General features: G+C 44.8%; 2 protein-coding genes across 2 annotated transcripts in view; one reads left to right on the forward strand and one right to left on the reverse strand.

Moving 5' to 3' along the window:
* Positions 1 to 9,831, forward strand: part of LOC129864395 (A disintegrin and metalloproteinase with thrombospondin motifs 3) — a gene marked incomplete in the record, with an annotated part of 119,451 nt that extends 109,620 nt beyond the window's left edge. The window contains 4 exon segments of the mRNA XM_055936969.1: positions 603 to 810; positions 1,602 to 1,731; positions 5,733 to 5,843; positions 8,286 to 9,831. Coding sequence (XP_055792944.1) covers positions 603 to 810; positions 1,602 to 1,731; positions 5,733 to 5,843; positions 8,286 to 8,974 — 1,138 coding nt within the window.
* A 3,344-nt stretch (positions 9,832 to 13,175) lies between these two features.
* Positions 13,176 to 21,977, reverse strand: part of star2 (steroidogenic acute regulatory protein 2) — a 118,008-nt gene continuing 109,206 nt past the window's right edge. The window contains exons 7-8 of the mRNA XM_055936971.1: positions 21,596 to 21,689; positions 13,176 to 15,262 (exon numbers count right to left, since the gene is read on the reverse strand). Coding sequence (XP_055792946.1) covers positions 15,110 to 15,262; positions 21,596 to 21,689 — 247 coding nt within the window. The 3' untranslated portion in view covers positions 13,176 to 15,109. The remainder of the gene's footprint in view (positions 15,263 to 21,595; positions 21,690 to 21,977) is intronic.

Raw genomic sequence — 21,977 nt, forward strand, 5'->3', positions numbered from 1 at the left:
TGCCCCCCCCTCTCTTATTCTGTCTGCCCTCTCTCTCTTATTCTGTCTGCCCAACCCTCTCTTATTCTGTCTGCCTCCCCCTCTCTTATTCTGTCTGCCCCCCCCCTTTCTTATTCTGTCTGCCTCCCCCTCTCTTATTCTGTCTGCCCCCCCCTCTCTTATTCTGTCTGCCTCCCCCTCTCTTATTCTGTCTGCCCCCCCCCCCTTTCTTATTCTGTCTGCCTCCCCCTCTCTTATTCTGTCTGCCCCCCCCCCTCTCTTATTCTGTCTGCCCTCTCTCTCTTATTCTGTCTGCCCCCAATCCTCTCTCTCTCTCCCTCCTCTCCCTCATCTCTCGCTCCCTCCTCTGCTCCCAATCATCCCTCCCTCCCTCTCTCTCCCTCCTCTCCCTCCCTCTCTCTCCCTCCCTCCTCTCCCTCCCTCTCTCTCCCTCCCTCTCTCTCCCTCCCTCTTCTGCTCCCAATCATCTCCCTCTCTCTCCCTCCTCTCCCTCCCTCTCTCTCCCTCCTCTGCTCCCAATCATCTCTCCCTCCCTCTCGCTCCCTCCTCTGCTCCCAATCATCTCTCTCTCCCTCCCTCCCTCTCTCTCCCTCCTCTCCCAGGTGGTTGGTGGAGGAGTGGAACCCGTGCAGTAAGACGTGTGGGAAGATTGGCTACCAGTCCAGGGTTGTTCAGTGTATGCAGGCCCTCCACAACGGCACCAACCGGACGGTCCACACTAAGTACTGTACAGAGGACAAGCCTGAGACCAGGAAGGTCTGTAACCCCTCTGCCTGCCCTGCGCAGTGGAGGACAGGGGCCTGGTCACAGGTGGGTCCCAGCATAGAGCTCCGCCACAGATCCTATAGTACAGACAGGGGCCTGGTTTGGTCATGGAGCTCCGCCACTGAGCATACTCTAGACAAGGGCCCAGTCACAGGTGGGTCCCAACATGGAGCTCCGCCACAGAGCCTTCAGTACAAACAGTACTACTTATCAGAGTTGGGGTCAACTCAATTTCAATTCAATCAATGATGGAATTGGAATTTCTCTTCACTAAAATAAGAATTGTAGTTTTCTTTGTGAAATTGCCTGAATTGTAATGAAGCTCAACCCTGGTATGGAACATTCTCCAGTCACCACACACTGAAGGGTGTGAAGGGATGGTTAGTGTATAGCAGAGTACTATTTTACTGGTATGGAACATTCTCCAGTCACCACACACTGAAGGGTGTGAAGGGATGGTTAGTGTATAGCAGAGTACTATTTTACTGGTATGGAACATTCTCCAGTCACCACACACTGAAGGGTGTGAAGGGATGGTTAGTGTATAGCAGAGTACTATTTTACTGGTATGGAACATTCTCCAGTCACCACACACTGAAGGGTGTGAAGGGATGGTTAGCGTATCCAGACCCTCTAGCAGAGTACTATTTTACTGATTTTGTTGAACACTTTTTTCCTCTGTTGTTTACTGGGTTTTCTGGAAAGGGAAGTTGCTCTGTTTCGATTTGTTTTAGGACTTGTGCTAGCTAACTGTTCTAGGGATTTCAGTGTTGTTTCTAAGAACTGTGAAGGGCCAGCTGCTTTGTCTCGTCTGACACTCTGTGTGGCCACCACAGTGTTCAGTAAGCTGTGGAGAGGGGATTCGACAGAGACAGGTTGTGTGTAGAGCCACAGACAACACCATCGGCCAGTGTGAGGGAGACAAGCCTGAAACTGTCCTCATCTGTAAACTGAGCCCGTGTCCAGGTAGAGTACATACATGCACACACATGCATGCTCTTACACACACACACACACACACACACACACACACACACACACACACACACACACACACACACACACACACACACACACACACACACACACACACACAGACAGATAGAAGTCAATGATGTGTAATAACTGTTTCTCCTGCTGTCCCTATAAGTGCTTCAGGAGACCTCTGTAGCACTTAGTGTGTGTGTGTGTGCGTGCCTGTATCTGTGTCTAGACCTGCATCTGAACAGTTGAGAAAGCCAATATAAATGGACCCTTCTCCTCCATAACACCTGGGGGGATGGGGGGGGGGGGGGGGGGGATTGAGCTTTGTACCCAGTTCTGTTTTCTGAGGAGGGACTTCCAGGGGGTGAAACACATTTAGGGGGACACCTCTTTATGACGTATTAGAAAGGAGGATGAGGAGAAGGGGGGTTCTTAAAGAGCTCTGATTACCTGGGGAGACAGGAGAGGAGAAGGGGGGTTCTTAAAGAGCTCTGATTACCTGGGGGGAGAGGAGAAGGGGGGTTCTTAAAGAGCTCTGATTACCTGGGGAGACAGGAGAGGAGAAGGGGGGTTCTTAAAGAGCTCTGATTACCTGGGGAGACAGGAGAGGAGAGGGGGGGGTTCTTAAAGAGCTCTGATTACCTGGGGAGACAGGAGAGGAGAGGGGGGGGTTCTTAAAGAGCTCTGATTACCTGGGGAGACAGGAGAGGAGAAGGGGGGTTCTTAAAGAGCTCTGATTACCTGGGGAGACAGGAGAGGAGAAGGGGGGTTCTTAAAGAGCTCTGATTACCTGGGGAGACAGGAGAGGAGAAGGGGGGTTCTTAAAGAGCTCTGATTACCTGGGGAGACAGGAGAGGAGAGGGGGGGGGTTCTTAAAGAGCTCTGATTACCTGGGGAGACAGGAGAGGAGAGGGGGGGGGTTCTTAAAGAGCTCTGATTACCTGGGGAGACAGGAGAGGAGAAGGGGGGTTCTTAAAGAGCTCTGATGTCCTGGGGAGACAGGAGAGGAGAAGGGGGGTTCTTAAAGAGCTCTGATTACCTGGGGAGACAGGAGAGGAGAGGGGGGGGGGGGGTTCTTAAAGAGCTCTGATTACCTGGGGAGACAGGAGAGGAGAGGGGGGGGGGGGGGGTTCTTAAAGAGCTCTGATTACCTGGGGAGACAGGAGAGGAGAAGGGGGGTTCTTAAAGAGCTCTGATTACCTGGGGAGACAGGAGAGGAGAAGGGGGGTTCTTAAAGAGCTCTGATTACCTGGTGAGACAGGAGAGGAGAGGGTTCTTAAAGAGCTCTGATTACCTGGGGAGGCAGGAGAGGAGAGGAGGGGTTCTTAAAGAGCTCTGGTTACCTGGGGAGTCAGGAGAGGAGAGGAGGGGGTTCTTAAAGAGCTCTGATTACCTGGGGAGAGAGGAGAGGGCTCTTAAAGAGCTCTGATTACCTGGTGAGACAGGAGAGGAGGGGGGGGGGGGGTTAAAGAGCTCTGGTTACCTGGGGAGACAGGAGAGGAGACGGGGGGGGGGGGGGGGGTTCTTAAAGAGCTCTGGTTACCTGGGGAGACAGGAGAGGAGAGGAGGGGGTTCTTAAAGAGCTCTGGTTACCTGGGGAGACAGGAGAGGAGAGGAGGGGGTTCTTAAAGAGCTCTGGTTACCTGGGGAGTCAGGAGAGGAGAGGAGGGGGTTCTTAAAGAGCTCTGATTACCTGGGGAGACAGGAGAGGAGAGGAGGGGGTTCTTAAAGAGCTCTGGTTACCTGGGGAGTCAGGAGAGGAGAGGAGGGGGTTCTTAAAGAGCTCTGATTACCTGGGGAGACAGGAGAGGAGAGGAGGGGTTCTTAAAGAGCTCTGATTACCTGGGGAGACAGGAGAGGAGAGGGTTCTTAAAGAGCTCTGATTACCTGGTGAGACAGGAGAGGAGAGGGTTCTTAAAGAGCTCTGATTACCTGGGGAGACAGGAGAGGGGGCGTTCTTAAAGAGCTCTGATTACCTGGGGAGACAGGAGAGGGGGGGTTCTTAAAGAGCTCTGATTACCTGGTGAGACAGGAGAGGAGGGGGTTCTTAAAGAGCTCTGATTACCTGGGGAGACAGGAGAGGAGAGGGGGGGGGGGTTCTTAAAGAGCTCTGATTACCTGGGGAAACAGGAGAGGAGAGGAGGGGGTTCTTAAAGAGCTCTGATTACCTGGGGAGACAGGAGAGGAGAGGGTTCTTAAAGAGCTCTGATTACCTGGGGAAACAGGAGAGGAGAGGAGGGGGTTCTTAAAGAGCTCTGATTACCTGGGGAGACAGGAGAGTAGAGGGTTCTTAAAGAGCTCTGATTACCTGGGGAGACAGGAGAGGAGAGGAGGGGGTTCTTAACGAGCTCTGGTTACCTGGGGAGACAGGAGAGGAGAGGAGGGGGTTCTTAAAGAGCTCTGGTTACCTGGGGAGTCAGGAGAGGAGAGGGGGGGGTTCTTAAAGAGCTCTGGTTACCTGGGGAGTCATTAGAGGAGAGGAGGGGGGGGGTTCTTAAAGAGCTCTGATTACCTGGGGAGACAGGAGAGGAGAGGGGGGGGGGTTCTTAAAGAGCTCTGATTACCTGGGGAGACAGGAGAGGAGAGGGGGGGGGGGGGGTTCTTAAAGAGCTCTGATTACCTGGGGAGACAGGAGAGGAGAGGGGGGGGGGGGGGGGTTCGGAACAGATGGTGCATTGTGGCTTTGTGTGAGACCATGTTTATGTCAAATTAGGACATAGGCTACTGCTTCACTGTGGTTTGTGTTTGTTGTATTGTTGGTTACTGATGTCCCCTTGGTGTGTGTGTTGTTGGTTACATGAAAATTGCTAAAAAGCAACACATTTGAAGTTTTGGAATGGCCTAGTCAAAGTCTAGATCTAATCCCAATTGAGATGTCGTGCCAGGACTTGAAACGAGAAGTTCATATTTCATACTCAGGCTCCCTTTATCTAATATTAGGTTTTGGTTGAAGATTTGATAACATTCAGTATCAAAAATAGAGAAAATCAGAAAGGGGGCAAATACTTTTTCACAGCACTGTATATATACTGTATGCATAAAAAAACAACCCCATTTTCATGTCAGCCGACCTCACATGGGGTCGCAAACCCCTAGTTCGGTCACCGCTGCCATAGCAAATCCCTTTTTGCTGCTATATGTAACCTTTTTTTTGAAGGTTCTACGAAGAACCATGCTCAAGGTTCTAAATGGAACATGGTGCAAATGTTATATAAAGAACCATTAATAAAAGGTTCTATATAGCATCAAAAAAGGGTTCCACTATGGTTGCAACCCTTTTCCTATGGTCCTTTATAGAACCTTTATGGAGAATGGTTCTATAAAGAACCTTCTTTAATCTTAAAGGTTCTTTGTAGATCCTATTGAAAACCATACGGGTTTTATTCTGGTCAGACATGTTATATTGTTAAAATTCCATAGGTGTTATTATTGACAAGTTGAAACAAGTGAGCTTCCTCTGGAACAGCTGGGGGTCCCTGAGGAGAGAATTGAAACTCACTGACTGATTTTAGTCAACTGTTCTCAACTAACACAAGGCCATAACATGAGTCTTTCACAGGACACCATCACTGACCACTGTCATGTCTAATATGTAATGGAATTACACTCCAAAATATTCTAATGAGCTGCTTCCCCTACATTTTAATTATCACTAAAAGAGATAAGAACCATTTTATGAACTGTAAAGAACCATTTGAAAAGTTCAAAGGGCTATTTGAGTCATTATGGTTCCACATAGAACCATCACCTTCCCAAAGAACCCTTATGTAGGGTTGCAGTTAAGGGAACTTTCCCCAAAATGTCCAGGATGTCCAGAACTGCCAGTTGGTACATTACCAGAAGAAGAAAGGAAAAAGCAAGAAACCTGGAATCGTCCAACCTTGATTTCTGGAAAACCTATGAAAAACGACCTGTTGCAACCCAAAGTCCCACCATGTAATAATCTGTAAAGCTTGCCGTTTCTCATCCTCTGGTATAAACAGGACAGTCATCGCTGCCCCCGTTCACTAAAGAAGCGATGGAGATTTCAACGACAAAGACGGAGGGTGTACATCAGATTGTTCCTGAGAATCCTGTCCACAAACTCTCCTCCAGTAAGTGAGCATGGGATTATTCTTTTGAATTTTATTGGATTCTAGTCAATTCTATTCTTCTATTGGATTTTATTGGATTCTAGTCTCTTCTATTCTTAGCGGCTTACCGTTTTAAATATCTGATACTAAAGAGTATGTCTGAGAAATATGTTTGAGGTACAGTATATGGCGGATTGGGGGAATAGCCCTGACTGGGACTCAACCCATAACCTTAGGTGTTACGCCAAGAGATCCAAATCTCCTTTCTTTGGTGACCAACTTTTTATTCAGTTTTGTCTTTTTTTCATTTTTTTTTCAGGGGGAGGTTACAAGTACAAAAACAATCAAATAAATGCATACAAAGATAACCCAGTCCCCATCCACCCAGCCTCATCCACAATTGTTCCTTGACTAGCAGCATTCCTTCTTGTTGTGGATCATTCTAGTGTTTTAACTTCTAATAGTAACTGTATCCACTGGTTGAATGGGAGAGAGTGAGGTGGTCGCCATCTTAGAGCCAAGCATCTTCCAGCAGTGATCTTCTCTGATTGATTGAGAGATTCGAGGGGCTATCATCGTTAAGTAACATAATTAAAGGAATTCTGTGTTTATCAAAGATAGAAGGACAGTTTTATTCCTTCTTTAATCAGAACAACAGTTTTCAGCAGCGCTAACATAATTGCAAAAGGGTTTTGTAATGATCAATTAGCCTTTTAAAATGATAAACTTGGATAAGCTAACGCAACGTGCCATTGGAACACAGGAGTGATGGTTGCTGATAACGAGCCTCTGTACACCTATATAGATATTAAATAAAAAATCTGTCGTTTCCAGCTACAATAGTCATTTACAACATTAACAATGTCTACAATGTATTTCTGATCAATTTGATGTTATTTTAATGGACAAAAAAATGTGTTTCTCTTTCAAAAACAAGGACATTTCTAAGTGACCCCAAACATTTGAACGGTAGTGTATATACACTGCTCAAAAAAATAAAGGGAACACTTAAACAACACAATGTAACTCCAAGTCAATCACACTTCTGTGAAATTCTGTGAAAGAAGGTCATTTTGCAGGGCGCTGGCAGTGCACCTCCTTGCACAAAGGCGGAGGTAGCGGTCCTGCTGCTGGGTTGTTGCCCTCCTACGGCCTCCTCCACGTCTCCTGATGTACTGGCCTGTCTCCTGGTAGCGCCTGCATGCTCTGGACACTACGCTGACAGACACAGCAAACCTTTTTGCCACAGTTCGCATTGATGTGCCATCCTGGATGAACTGCACTACCTGAGCCACTTGTGTGGGTTGTAGACTCCGTCTCATGCTACCACTAGAGTGAGAGCACCGCCAGCATTCAAAAGTGACCAAAACATCAGCCAGGAAGCATAGGAATTGAGAAGTGGTCTGTGGTCACCACCTGCAGAATCACTCCTGTTTTGGGGGGTGTCTTGCTAATTGCCTATAATTTCCACCTTTTGTCTATTCCATTTGCACAACAGCATGTGAAATTTATTGTCAATCAGTGTTGCTTCCTAAGTGGACAGTTTGATTTCACAGAAGTGTGATTGACTTGGAGTTACATTGTGTTGTTTAAGTGTTCCCTTTATTTTTTTGAGCAGTGTATATATCATTAATGATGTAATTGTTATCTTTAGTGTTAATAAGACCATAAAAACAGGTCCCACAGTGAAACCCAGGCATTGGTCGTTCTCCATCCAGGTCATGGAGTCGCTCCTCCGTCACATTGGCCACTGACTCCATACTTTCCACTTCAGTAGAGTAGGTATCCATTTTAGAAACGAGCAGTGCAAGAGATTCATTTATCGGTTTTAATTGCAAGTCGAAGGCAGACGTAACTAACAATCTCTTGGATAGTATTGGTCAACTCTTATTGTTGTCGGGTGTTTCAATAAACATCTTTATTTTGCATTCAAGCCTCAGTTTTGGATGTATTCATTTTTTCTAGACAGTGTGCGGGTCGCCATCTCTTCCAGCATTGTTATTTTGACTCCTACTCACCTGGATCAGACACTATTCAGTAGTAAAGACCTTAAAAGAGAGCAGACGGCATCTTATCATTCATGGGTGTTGAGAAGCGCCATGTTCCCACAGGTGAATTATGAATGGACAGAATAGGCCAGCTACTGGAGAGAAATAGACCTGCTCTTGTTCTTTTTTAATACAGTGACCAGCCCACAGCTTAATGTGATGTTATATGTAATACACATTTATTAGAAAATAAGTCAGTTCATTCCTAGTTATTTTGCAAAAGAAAAGCCAGGAGAAAGCCACAAGTTTTCAGTGCATGCCAGCGGAACGGGATATAGTTGAAGAGGTTGCCAAGTGTTGGGTTGCCAGGTGTTGGGTTGCCAGGTGTTGGGTTGCCAGGTGTCGGATTAATGTCACTACTGTATGAGGAAAGAGCAGTAATGTGTCTGACTCTGACTCTGCTCTCGCCCCACAGATGAGCCATGTCTTGGAGACAAGTCTATATTCTGCCAGATGGAGGTCCTGGCCCGTTACTGTTCCATTCCTGGCTACAACAAGCTGTGCTGTGAGTCCTGCAACAAGAAGGAAGGCTTCACCACCCTCTTCTCTCCATCCCCAGACCTCCACAAGACTGTTGGATCCTCGAACTCAGACTCTGAGACTGGCCCAGACCAGGAGACCTCTACCCAGCCCAACCCCACCGCCTCCACCACCCAGCCATCAGACTCCCCGCTCCCCACCACCACCCAGAGCCCATCCCGAACCACTAAGACCCCTAGACGGCCTCGCTCCACTGCTCAGGGCCTGACCACTTCACCGTCGGCGGGTGCCGTCGTTCCCCAGGGTCCTTCCTTTGGGGTCGGGGATGGAGACTCGGTCCCTGGGCTCCCTTCTCTACCTCCAGGTCCCAGCCCGCCTCTCCGGCCCAGGCTCCGATCCAACGCTGCTCCAGACTCCAATGGAGACCCTGCTTTATCGCCATCTAAAGAGCACAGCAATCCAAACAACCGCTCTTTAGGCCAATCCGCCGGCCCCGGCCCTGAACCCGGGCCTGCTGGAACTGTGGCTGGCGTTGCTGCTGCCAGGTCAAGAAGGGAGGATGTAGGATCGGACTCAGCTCACAGAACCAGAACAACCAGAACCCTGTCCCATGTGCTGACATGATCACTGACTTATCCTGGGACTTGCTGCTCAGTAATATTGGTCCACCATGACTTCTGTCAGCTCAACGTTATTGCAACGTTGTTACAGCATTAGAGTGTTACAGCGTTACAATGTGACAATGTTACAATATGACAATGTGACAACTTTATTACAACAGTGTTACAACCATCTGATGGATTATCCTGGACTGGACTCTCAACCGATTACTGCAAGAATAAATTAACATAACATTTTTTTTTATCCAAGCCAGTGGACTTAGACCAGTAATGGTTACCTCATTGAACCAGCAGAGTGATCTCTATGCATTTGCACTGCATCACTCAGCCCTCTCTGCTTCAGTTAATACATGGAATAAAAAACAAGAAAATAAAATGGTGCTGGAACTAAAATGACTACAAGACATGTTAAACAATGTGACGACTGCATTTCTACCATATTACTTCCTGATCTGTGTACAGTTGTGCAAACATATTTTGAAAGTGCATCAGAACTACTTATTGAACTTAATATTGTGAAGATATTGTGTGGCACGCCCAAAAACCTTAACTTTGGGGGCTGTCACAAGTTGAAGTGATGATGTCACAAGTATTGGTGAGGTCACAAGTTTGGAGATGATGTCACAATGTATTGGTGATGATGTCACTTCCTCCAGGGAGCTTTGTAACCTCTCCCCATTGGTGCTCTTATTGTTGACTTGCTTCCCAAACAACCATTTACAAGAGATTGACCTCAGAGGTCGTCTAAAGGTCAACAGGTCAAGTCTGTTTGTAAAGCCAACCCCACTGTAGCATGCACATGACATTTTGTGGAAAAACTCACATATGCTTTAAAAGATAAAAAGAAAACCATTCTTGATATTTTTTTGTAAGTGATATATTTTTCAAGTAATATTGTATATAGTGTACATTTCAGCAGCATATTATTCTCTAAGAAACTAACAGCCAGCCAACAGAATGTAAAGTAGAATGATGTCAGTCGAGAAGTAGAGAGAATGCTGTAAGTCTGCAGAGTGGTTGGTCTGATGTCATGCAGTTTCAAGTTGTGCATTACCTCATTCCTGTCTTGCAGTTCATAACATCATTATGTGTATTGTATAGTTCTTGTATATACATGAATGAAAAGCTTTAAATGTTAATATTTATTAAATTTTTAAATAGTAGGGAGAAAAAAAAACGTCTGAAAGAAAAATGTAAAAGTTGTCGTCTTTTTTTGCATCATCTTGGTCCGAGTCGAGAGCTAATTAGCTGGTGGAAAAGATTAGGACAATACCAAATATCAAATCCTTTTTCCCATGTTCAAACCTTTTTTTATGCTAACAGTAGGATTCAGTTCATACCCAGACCACATCTTAAAGGGACAATCTGCAGTTGATACATCACTTTTTAGACGTCTAAATATTGATGATTTTGCCTATTATTATATACAGTGGGGAGAACAAGTATTTGATACACTGCTGATTTTGCAGGTTTTCCTACTTACAAAGCATGTAGAGGTCTGTAGAGGTCTGTAATTTTTATCATAGGTACACTTCAACTGTGAGAGACGGAATCTAAAACAAAAATCCTGAAAATCACATTGTATGATTTTTAAGTAGTTAATTTGCATTTTATTGCATGATATAAATATCAAATACTTGTTCTCCCCACTGTATACCCATTGATTCTTGAAGAATATAACTTGTGCCTCATTAGCTTAGTTCAACTGTCGTACCCCATCAGAACTCAAAATACGCTGACTGTACAAACATTAGGACTTAGTTGTGTCAACTGTAAATGTTGGAGTTCCTCAAGGTTCCGTTTTAGGACCACTATTGTTTTCACTATATATTTTACCTCTTGGGGATGTCATTCGAAAACATAATGTTAACTTTCACTGCTATGCGGATGACACACAGCTGTACATTTCAATGAAACATGGTGAAGCCCCAAAATTGCCCTCCCTGGAAGCCTGTGTTTCAGACATAAGGAAGTGGATGGCTGCAAACGTTCTACTTTTAAACTCGGACAAAACAGAGATGCTTGTTCTAGGTCCCAAGAAACAAAGAGATCTTCTGTTGAATCTGACAATTCATCTTGATGGTTGTACAGTCGTCTCAAATAAAACTGTGAAGGACCTCGGTGTTACTCTGGACCCTGATCTCTCTTTTGACGAACATATCAAGATTGTTTCAAGAACAGCTTTTTTCCATCTACGTAACATTGCAAAGATCAGAAATGTTCTTTCCAAAATTGATGCAGAAAAATTTATCCATGCTTTTGTCACTTCTAGGTTAGACTACTGCAATGCTCTACTTTCCGGCTACCCGGATAAAGCACTAAATAAACTTCAGTTAGTGCTAAATATGGCTGCTAGAATCCTGACTAGAACCAAAAAATGTGATCATATTACTCCAGTGCTAGCCTCCCTACACTGGCTTCCTGTTAAGGCAAGGGCTCATTTCAAGGTTTTACTGCTAACCTACAAAGCATTACATGGGCTTGCTCCTACCTATCTTTCCGATTTGGTCCTGCCGTACATACCTACACGTACGCTACGGTCACAAGACGGAGGCCTCCTAATTGTCCCTAGAGCAAACAGCTTGAGCCAAATAGCAAACAGCTGGAGGCAGGGCTTTTTCCTATAGAGCTCCATTTTTATGGAATGGTCTGCCTACCCATGTGAGAGACGCAGACTCGGTCTCAACCTTTAATTCTTTATTGAAGACTCATCTCTTCAATAGGTCCTATTATTGAGTGTAGTCTGGCCCGGGAGTGTGACGGTGAACGGAAAGGCACTGGAGCAACGAACCGCCCTTGCTGTCTCTGTCTAGCCGGTTCCCCTCTCTCCACTGGGATTCTCTGCATCTAACCCTATTACAGGGGCCGAGTCACTGGCTTACTGGTGCTCTTCCATGCCGTCCCTAGGAGGGGTGCGTCACTTGAGTGGGTTGAGTCACTGACGTGGTCTTCCTGTTTGGGTTGGCGCCCCACCCTTTGGTTGTGCCGTGGCGGAGATCTTTGTGGGCTATACTCGGCCTTGTCTCAGGATGGTAAGTTGGTGGTTGAAGATATCCCTCTAGTGGTGTGGGGGCTGTGCTTTGGCAAAGTGGGTGGGGTTATATTCTGCCAGTTTGGCCCTGTCCGGGGGTATCATCGGATGGGGCCACAGTGTCTCCTGACCCCTCCTGTCTCAGCCTCCAGTATTTATGCTGCAGTAGTTTATGTGTCTGGGGGCTAGGGTCAGTCTGTTATATCTGGAGAATTTCTCCAGTGTCCTGTGTGAATTTAAGTATGCTCTCTCTAATTCTCTCTTTCTTTCTTTCTCTCGGGGGACCTAAGCCCAAGGACCATGCCTCAGGACTACCTGGCATGATGACTCCTTGCTGTCCCCAGTCCACCTGGCCGTGCTGCTGATCCAGTTTCAACGGTTCTGTCTGCGGCTATGGAACCCTGACCTGTTCACCGGACGTGCTACCTGTCCCAGATCTGCTGTTGTCAACTCTCTAGAGACAGCAGGAGCGGTAGAGATACTCTCAATGATCGGCTATGAAAAGCCAACTGACATTTACTCCTGTGGTGCTGACCTGTTGCACCCTCGACAACCACTGTGATTATTATTATTTGACCATGTTGGTCATTTATAAACATTTGAACATCTTGGCCATGTTCTGTTATAATCTCCACCCGGCACAGCCAGAAGAGGATTGGCCACCCCTCATAGCCTGGTTTCTCTCTAGGTTTCTTCCTAGGTTCTGGCCTTTCTAGGGAGTTTTTCCTAGCCACCGCGCTTCTACACCTGCATTGCTTGCTCTTTGGGGTTTTAGGCTGGGTTTCTGTACAGCACTTTGAGATATCAGCTGATGTAAGAAGGGCTATATAAATACATTTGATTTGATTAGGAACGCCTTCGTAATATTGAGGTGCACCCCCTTTTGCCCTCAGAACAGCCTCAATTCATCAGGGCATGGACTCTACAAGGTGTCAAAAGCGTTCCACAGGGATGCTGGCCCAAGTTGACTCCAATGCTTCCCACAGTTGTGTCAAGTTAGCTGGATGGCCTTTGGGTGGTGGACCATTCTTAATACACACGGGAAACTGTTGAGCGTGAAAAACCCAGCAGCGTTGCAGTTCCTCCTCTTCTCTGTGCTTTATTAACATTATATTTATGAAATGGAAATGTAGAAAGAGAAAGAGTGTTTTTGAAAAAACTGCTGGAAACAATATTTGAAGACTTTAAGGTTATTTTATTTTCCTCTCCAGAATGCACCACATCATACTGGACAGTCAGCTACTAATATTGCATCTGATAGTAGACTGAAAGGCATTTCTTTTGGAAGTGTTTCAGGCAGTTGCAGACTTACAGAAGACATAGAAATACATAGTCATGAGGTTTGTGTGGTTTATTATTATATATTTATTTATTTATTTAACCTTTATTTAACTAGGCAAGTCAGTTAAGAACAAATTCTTATCAACAATGACGGCCTAGACCGGCCAAACCCGGGCGGCGCTGGGCCAATTTTACGCCGCCCAATCACGGCCAGTTGTGATGCAGCCTGGATACTGGTACAGTATATTATTAATCAATTCCTATTATTCTCTCAGCTTGTTCTCTCAGACGGCCAGACCTCTGTGTGTGTGTGTGTGTGTGTGTGTGTGTGTGTGTGTGTGCGTGCGTGCGTGCGTGCGTGCGTGCGTGCGTGCGTGCGTGCGCATGCGTGCACAAGTGCTCAGTGTTGGGTAGTAGTGAACTACATGTAATTCAACTAGTAATGTAACTACATTTTGCAGTAGCTTGGTAGTTGAACTAAATTCAAATCTTGGTGGTGTTTTCAGTAGTTAATTATATTGCTATATAGCGGTGTAGCTAACTACTGTAACTACACACTACTGTTTTACCATGTAGCGGTGTAGCTAACTACAGGAACTACACACTACTGTTTTACCATGTAGCGGTGTAGCTAACTACAGGAACTACACACTACTGTTTTACCATGTAGCGGTGTAGCTAACTACTGGAACTACACACTACTGTTTTACCATGTAGCGGTGTAGCTAACTATTGGAACTACACACTACTGTTTTACCATGTAGCGGTGTAGCTAACTACAGGACCTACACACTACTGTTTTACCATGTAGCGGTGTAGCTAACTACAGGAACTACACACTACTGTTTCACCATGTAGCGGTGTAGCTAACTATTGGAACTACACACTACTGTTTTACCATGTAGCGGTGTAGCTAACTACAGGACCTACACACTACTGTTTTACCATGTAGCGGTGTAGCTAACTACAGGACCTACACACTACTGTTTTACCATGTAGCGGTGTAGCTAACTACAGGAACTACACACTACTGTTTTACCATGTAGCGGTGTAGCTAACTACAGGACCTACACACTACTGTTTTACCATGTAGCGGTGTAGCTAACTACAGGACCTACACACTACTGTTTTACCATGTAGCGGTGTAGCTAACTACTGGAACTACACACTACTGTTTCACCATGTAGCGGTGTAGCTAACTACAGGACCTACACACTACTGTTTTACCATGTAGCGGTGTAGCTAACTACTGGAACTACACACTACTGTTTTGGCAAAAGTAAAATATGGCTAAAGTAGGTAATAATAACACATTTTCATTTGAAATATTGTTTTTGGGTCTTTAACAGGCGGCAAAATTACACATTCTGTTAAGATATGTGATCTATTCTTGCAATGTGTAGTCTATTACGTTTCAGATTTAGATATGATACTTTTTCACAAAATAGTTTGGATGGATTGAGCTTTAGTGTATGTGTGTAGTGTGTGTGTGTGTGTAGATGTGTGTGTCTGTCACACACCCTGAAAGAGAGGGCACCCTGGCATGTCTTCACAGCGGTGGGTGGCTCTCCTCTGGGTGTCTGGGTGCTACTAGTGAAAGGCCAGATCCAGCCTACAGAAGGTTCTGTCTCTGTGTGTGTGTGTGTGTGTGTGTGTGTGTGTGTGTGTGTGTGTGTGTGTGTGTGTGTGTGTGTGTGTGTGTGTGTGTGTGTGTGTGTGTGTGTGTGTGTGTGTGTGTGTGTGTGTGAATGGCAGCCAGGTCCTTCAGTCCCTCTCTAAGTCTCTCTCTGTCTCTACTCCCAAGCACTCAACTCCACTTAGTGTGTGTCAGAGAGTGTGTCTGGCTCTAGACACTGTGGGAGCATGGTGGTTTGTGTGTCGCTGAGTAGGTCCCTCGGCCAGCCGTCTGCGCAGACACCGGGTGAAATCCACCTGCGCTCGCGGCAACGCTTGATTGACGATTGACTTTGGCAGCCAGCCCTGAAAATACAATATATACATATTCAATCTTCAAATCAAATCACATTTTATTTGTCACAGGCGCCGAATGCAACAGGTGTACACCTTACAGTGAAATGCTTACTTACAAGCCCTTAACAATAACACAGTTTTAAGAAAAAAAAGATTAAAAAGTAAGAGATAAGAATAACAAATCATTAAAGAGCATCAGTAAATAAGGAATTGTCCGTAGAGCTCCGAGACAGGATTGCGTCGAGGCACAGATCTGGGGAAGGTCAACAAAACATTTCTGCAGCATTTAACGTCCCCAAGAACACAGTGGCCTCCATCTTTCTTAAATGGAAGAAGTTTGGAACCACCAAGACTCTTCCTAGAGCTGACCGCCCGGTCAAAATGAGCAATCAGGGGAGAAGGGCCTTGGTCAGGGAGGTGACCAAAAACCCAATAGTCACTCTGACAGAGCTCCAGAGTTCCTCTGTGGAGATGGGAGAACTTATATTTCCCTCACTAACTTTAAACGTCAGCTAGCTGAGCAGCTAAATGATCACTGCAGCTGTACATAGCCCATCTGTAAATAGCCCATCCAATCTACCTACCTCATCCCCATATTGTTTTTATTTACTTTTCTGCTCTTTTGCACACCAGTATTTCTACTTGCACATCACCATCTGCTCATCTATCACTCCAGTGTTAATTTGCTAAATTGCAATTACTTCGCTACTATTGGCCTATTTATTGCCTTACCTCCCTAATCTTACTTCATTTGCACACACTGTATACAGACTTTTCTATGTGTTATTGACTGTAAACTTGTTTATTTCAAGTGTAACTCTGTGTTGTTGTTTGTGTCGCACTGCTTTGCTTTATCTTGGCCGGGTCGCAGTTGTAAATGAGAACTTGTTCTCAACTAGCTTATCTGGTTAAAAAATGTGAAATAAAAAACAAATAGTGTGTAGATTGATGAGAAAAAAATTACAATTTAAAACATTTTAGAATAAGACTGAAACCTAACAAAATGTGGAAAAAGTCAAGGGGTCTGAACATTTTCCAAAGGCACTTCACTGTACATACATACAGTGGCAGCGAGAGCAGCGTTCTAATGAAGGTAGACCATATCTCACCATATGTGTAAATTAGGTGTCATCATGGTAAGGAAGGTACAGTGGTTCGTCCTTTAAAAGTTGCGGGGTACTGCAGCACAGCTTGCGTAGCGCCGCAGAATTCTATGGCACGTTATTTAAGTGCCAACTACTGGTACCATTAATGCTAGTTAGTGCTAGTTTGACCACCAGAGGGCATCTTTGAGAAGCATTTGATAGCCTTCAATAGTGGCTGTACTAGAGAATTTAAAACTTTTTTTTGTAAGAGCATAGTATATGGGACTGATTTTAAGAAATGTTGCTTAATTAATTAGATTAATATTGTGTTGTTTCTACTCTAAGAAAAACGAAAAACCCTCTGGGTTTCCGCTATGAGGGAACGGAAATTATGTCGCGGTACAACGTGACGTTCCGGAGTAGGCTAAAGCGCTGGGCTATTTAGCCAAGGAATCCCTGTGTCATGCGGGCACGTTAGAGACCGGGGTTCAATTCCCAGACGGGGAGAAAGGAGTAGGCTGTCCTTGTAAATAAGAATGTGTTCTTAACTGATTCCATATGTGTTATTTCATAGTTGTGATGTATTCACTATTATTCTACAATGTAGAAAATAGTAAAAATATAGAAAAATCCTGGAATGAGTAGGTGTCCAAACTTTTGACTGGTACTTGGTTAATTAATTAGATTAATATTATAGTGTTTCTCCTCCAAGAAAAAACGTAAAACCCTCTGGGTTTCCGTCAGGATGGAACGGAAAATATGACACTGTACAACGTGACGGTCGGGAGTAGGCTATAGTACTACAGTAAGAGCAAAATAATCCTAATAAAATAATAAAAATCTTAGTGTAACAACAGTTTTAGTCGTGCACAATTATCAGTTTCTATTTAGGTTTATGTTGCCCATTCATTGTCAGTTAGAGACACAGTAGGACCCAAAAGCATAATCAGTGCTCTAACTCCCCCTGGTGGTGGTCTGGAGTAATGAAGTGGTGACACAGGGTACCGTACTAAACCACACATTACCTCTAAGTACCCCAGCATAATAGCAAAACGTTTAGTAGCGCAATCACTGTAGACCATGTCTCACCCTATGTGTAAATGAGGTGTCACCATGGTGATGAAGGTAGACCATTTCTCACCCTATGTGTAAATGAGGTGTCAACATGGTGATGAAGGTAGACCATGTCTCACCCTATGTGTAAATGAGGTGTCACCATGGTGATGAAGGTAGACCATGTCTCATCCTATGTGTAAATGAGGTGTCAACATGGTGATGAAGGTAGACCATGTCTCACCCTATGTCAACATGGTGATGAAGGTAGACCATGTCTCACCCTATGTGTAAATGAGGTGTCAACATGGTGATGAAGGTAGACCATGTCTCAACCTATGTCAACATGGTGATGAAGGTAGACCATGTCTCATCCTATGTGTAAATGAGGTGTCACCATGGTGATGAAGGTAGACCATGTCTCATCCTATGTGTAAATGAGGTGTCAACATGGTGATGAAGGTAGACCATGTCTCATCCTATGTGTAAATGAGGTGTCACCATGGTGATGAAGGTAGACCATGTCTCATCCTATGTGTAAATGAGGTGTCAACATGGTGATGAAGGTAGACCATGTCTCACCCTATGTGTAAATGAGGTGTCAACATGGTGATGAAGGTAGACCATGTCTCATCCTATGTGTAAATGAGGTGTCACCATGGTGATGAAGGTAGACCATGTCTCATCCTATGTGTAAATGAGGTGTCAACATGGTGATGAAGGTAGACCATGTCTCACCCTATGTGTAAATGAGCTGTCACCATGGTGATGAAGGTAGACCATGTCTCATCCTATGTGTAAATGAGGTGTCAACATGGTGATGAAGATAGACCATGTCTCATCCTATGTGTAAATGAGGTGTCAACATGGTGATGAAGGTAGACCATGTCTCATCCTATGTGTAAATGAGGTGTCAACATGGTGATGAAGATAGACCATGTCTCACCCTATGTGTAAATGAGGTGTCAACATGGTGATGAAGGTAGACCATGTCTCATCCTATGTGTAAATGAGCTGTCACCATGGTGATGAAGGTAGACCATGTCTCACCCTATGTGTAAATGAGCTGTCACCATGGTGATGAAGGTAGACCATGTCTCATCCTATGTGTAAATGAGCTGTCACCATGGTGATGAAGGTAGACCATGTCTCATCCTATGTGTAAATGAGCTGTCACCATGGTGATGAAAATAGACCATGTCTCACCCTATGTGTAAATGAGGTGTCAACATGGTGATGAAGGTAGACCATGTCTCACCCTATGTGTAAATGAGCTGTCACCATGGTGATGAAGGTAGACCATGTCTCATCCTATGTGTAAATGAGGTGTCAACATGGTGAAAGGATTGTAACATTGATTTGTATTTGTCTTGTTTAGTCTTATGAAAAATGGTAAAGTGCACGCTATGGCAGCAGTGCCTCAGTAAGACAGCTGCTGCTTCAGTGCTGGTCCATTCCCGGCACAGCAGCATTTGTGTACTTGCATTTCATTGGATGGTCTTGCTTGATCATACATGTTCTTCTAAGGAAGTTGTATAACGTATCAGTACAGCAGTCTTAGCAACCTGAAGACCTATAGAAGGTTCCAGCAGCTGAAAGTGACAGGTCATTTCCTGTGAAACATCATGCTTAGCTTCATTTGACAGGAAGTGTTTTAGAGAAAGATGTTGATGCCAACCCTAATGGCAGCAGCAGGAGCCAGGTGTGTGTGTGTGTGTGTGTGTGTGTGTGTGTGTGTGTGTGTGTGTGTGTGTGTGTGTGTGTGTGTGTGTGTGTGTGTGTGTGTGTGTGTGTGTGTGTGTGTGTGTGTGTGTGTGTGTGTGTGTGTGTGTGTGTGTGTGTGTGTGTGAAAACCCTATTGGCAAATGGATCTGTCAGAAAAACATGTTGATATTTTGAGCTTGTAGAGAATGGAGGAGCAGCTTTAGCTGTGGGAACATTGACTGACTGCTATAGGTCCTTTTTATTATTATTTAATTTTTGATTTCACCTTTATTTAACCAGGTAGGCTGGTTGAGAACAAGTTCTCATTTACAATTGTGACCTGGCCAAGATAAAGCAAAGCTGTGCGACAAAAAACAACAACACAGAGTTACACATAAACAACGTACAGTCAATAACACAATAGAAAAATATATGTACAGTGTGTGCAAATGTAGAAGTTTAGGGAGGTAAGACAATTAACAGGCCATAGAGGTGAAATAATTACAATTTAGCATTAACACTGGAGTGATAGATGTGCAGATGATGATGTGCATGTAGAGATACTGGGGTGCAAAAGAGCAAAAAGATAAATAACAATATGGGGATGAGGTAGTTGGGTGTGCTATTTACAGATGGGCTGTCTACAGGTACAGTGATCGGTAAGCTGCTCTGACAGCTGATGCTTAAAGTTAGAGAGGGAGATATAAGTCTCCAGCTTCAGTGATTTTTTGCAATTTGTTCCAGTCATTGGCTGCAGAGAACCGGAAGGAAAGGCGGCCAAAGCAGGTGTTGGCTTTGGGGATGACCAGTGAGATATACCTGCTGGAGCGCGTGCTACGGGTGGGTGCTGCTATGGTGACCAGTGAGTTGAGATAAGGCAGGGCTTTACCTAGCAAAGACTTATAGATGACCTGGATCCAGTGGGTTTGGTGACGAATATGTAGCGAGGGCCAGCCAACGAGAGCATACAGGTCGCAGTGGTGGGTAGTATATGGGGCTTTGGTGACAAAATGGATGGCAATGTGATAGCAAACTGGATGTCTGAGTAGAGTGTTGGAGGCTATTTTGTAAATGACATCGTCGAAGTCAAGGATCGGCAAGATAGTCAGTTTTACGAGGGTATGTTTGGCAGCATGAGTGAGTGAGGCTTTGTTGCGAAATAGGAAGCCGATTCTAGATTTAATTTTGGATTGGAGATGCTTAATGTGAGTCTGGAAGGAGAGTTTACAGTAGTTTACAGTAGTGATGCTAGTCGGGCGGGCGGGTGTGGGCAGCAATTGGTTTAAGTTTTACTAGCATTTAAAAGCAGTTAGAGGCCACGTACAGAGTGTTGTATGGCATTGAAGCTCATTTGGAGGTTTGTTAACACAGTGTCCAAAGAAGGGCCAGATGTATACAGAATGGTGTCTGCACATAGGTGGATCAGAGAATCACCAGCAGCAAGAGCGACATCATTGATGTATACAGAGAAAAGAGTCGGCCCGGGAATTGAACGCTGTGGCACCCCCATAAAGACTGCCAGAAGTCTGGACAACTGGCCCTCTGATTTGACACACTGAACTCTACCAGAGAAGTAGTTGGTGAACCAGGCGAGGCAATCATTTGAGAAACCAAGGCTATTAATGCAGTGATTGACAAGAGTCAAAAGCCTTGGCCAGGTCGATGAAGACGGCTGTACAGTACTGTCTTTTATTGATGGCGGTTATGACATCGTTTAGGCCTCGAAATGGGATTCGAAATGGTCGGTGACCTGTTTGATAACTTGGCTGTCGAAGATTTTAGAAAGGTAGGGCAGGATGGATATAGGTCTGTAACAGTTTGGGTCTAGAGTGTCTCCACCTTTGAAGAGGGGGATGACCGCGGCAGCTTTCCAATCTTTTTGTGGATCTCAGACGATACAAAAGAGAATTTGAATAGGCTAGTAATAGGGGTTGCAACAATTTCGGCGGATAATTTTAGAAAGAGAGGGTCCAGATTGTCTAGCCCAGCTGATTTGTACGGGTCCAGGTTTTACAGCTCTTTCAGAACATCAACTGTCTGTATTTGGGTGAACGAGAAGTCATTTTCACAGCAGCTTTAGTCGTTGATGGTAGCCTTGAATATCAATTCAAACCTCTTAAGTTTTTATTTTTTTATTTTATTTTACCGTTATTTTACCAGGTAAGTTGACTGAGAACACGTTCTCATTTGCAGCAACGACCTGGGGAATAGTTACTGGGGAGCCTGAGGGCCAGTCTGTTTGTGTGATATGTCATATGAACATGTTTGGCATGACAATGAATGACAAGGAGTTGGCACAATAGCACAAACAGACTGGCACTCAGGCTACTTAAGGGAAGGTTTGAATGAATATTCATGATCTAAACTGACATGTGATAACATCCTAGTCCATGTGTAGCCTAACAAGTTGGGGTCAATCAATTTGAATTCAAGTCACTCAATTCAGGAAGTGGATACGAAATTCAAGTTGATAAAAACATTATTTTATTTTTTTATCTACCTTGACATCCATGTTGAGGAGCCACGTAAAGTGGCTCCTGCCTGTGTCGTCTGCCAGGGGCTCGATGACAATACACGTTGGTCCGTCCTCCGCTCTGTTCAGATCAAAGTAAACAAAATCACTCATTAAAACTCCATTAACAATGTAATGTATAGACACCCACAGCATGATTATTAACTGAACCTAGAATAACCTTTATATCAAATAACCTTTGCAATGACCCTTCTGTGACAGCATGAGCCATAAACAGGCTTTGGTCCAAGCGCGCCCTCTATCCAACTCTATGAGCCATAAACAGGCTTTGGTCCAAGCGCGCCCTCTATCCAACTCTATGAGCCATAAACAGGTTTTGTCCAAGCGTGCCCTCTATCCAACTCTTTGA

This window comes from Salvelinus fontinalis, chromosome 1 (genome assembly GCF_029448725.1).
Source record: "Salvelinus fontinalis isolate EN_2023a chromosome 1, ASM2944872v1, whole genome shotgun sequence".
Lineage (NCBI taxonomy): Eukaryota > Metazoa > Chordata > Actinopteri > Salmoniformes > Salmonidae > Salvelinus > Salvelinus fontinalis.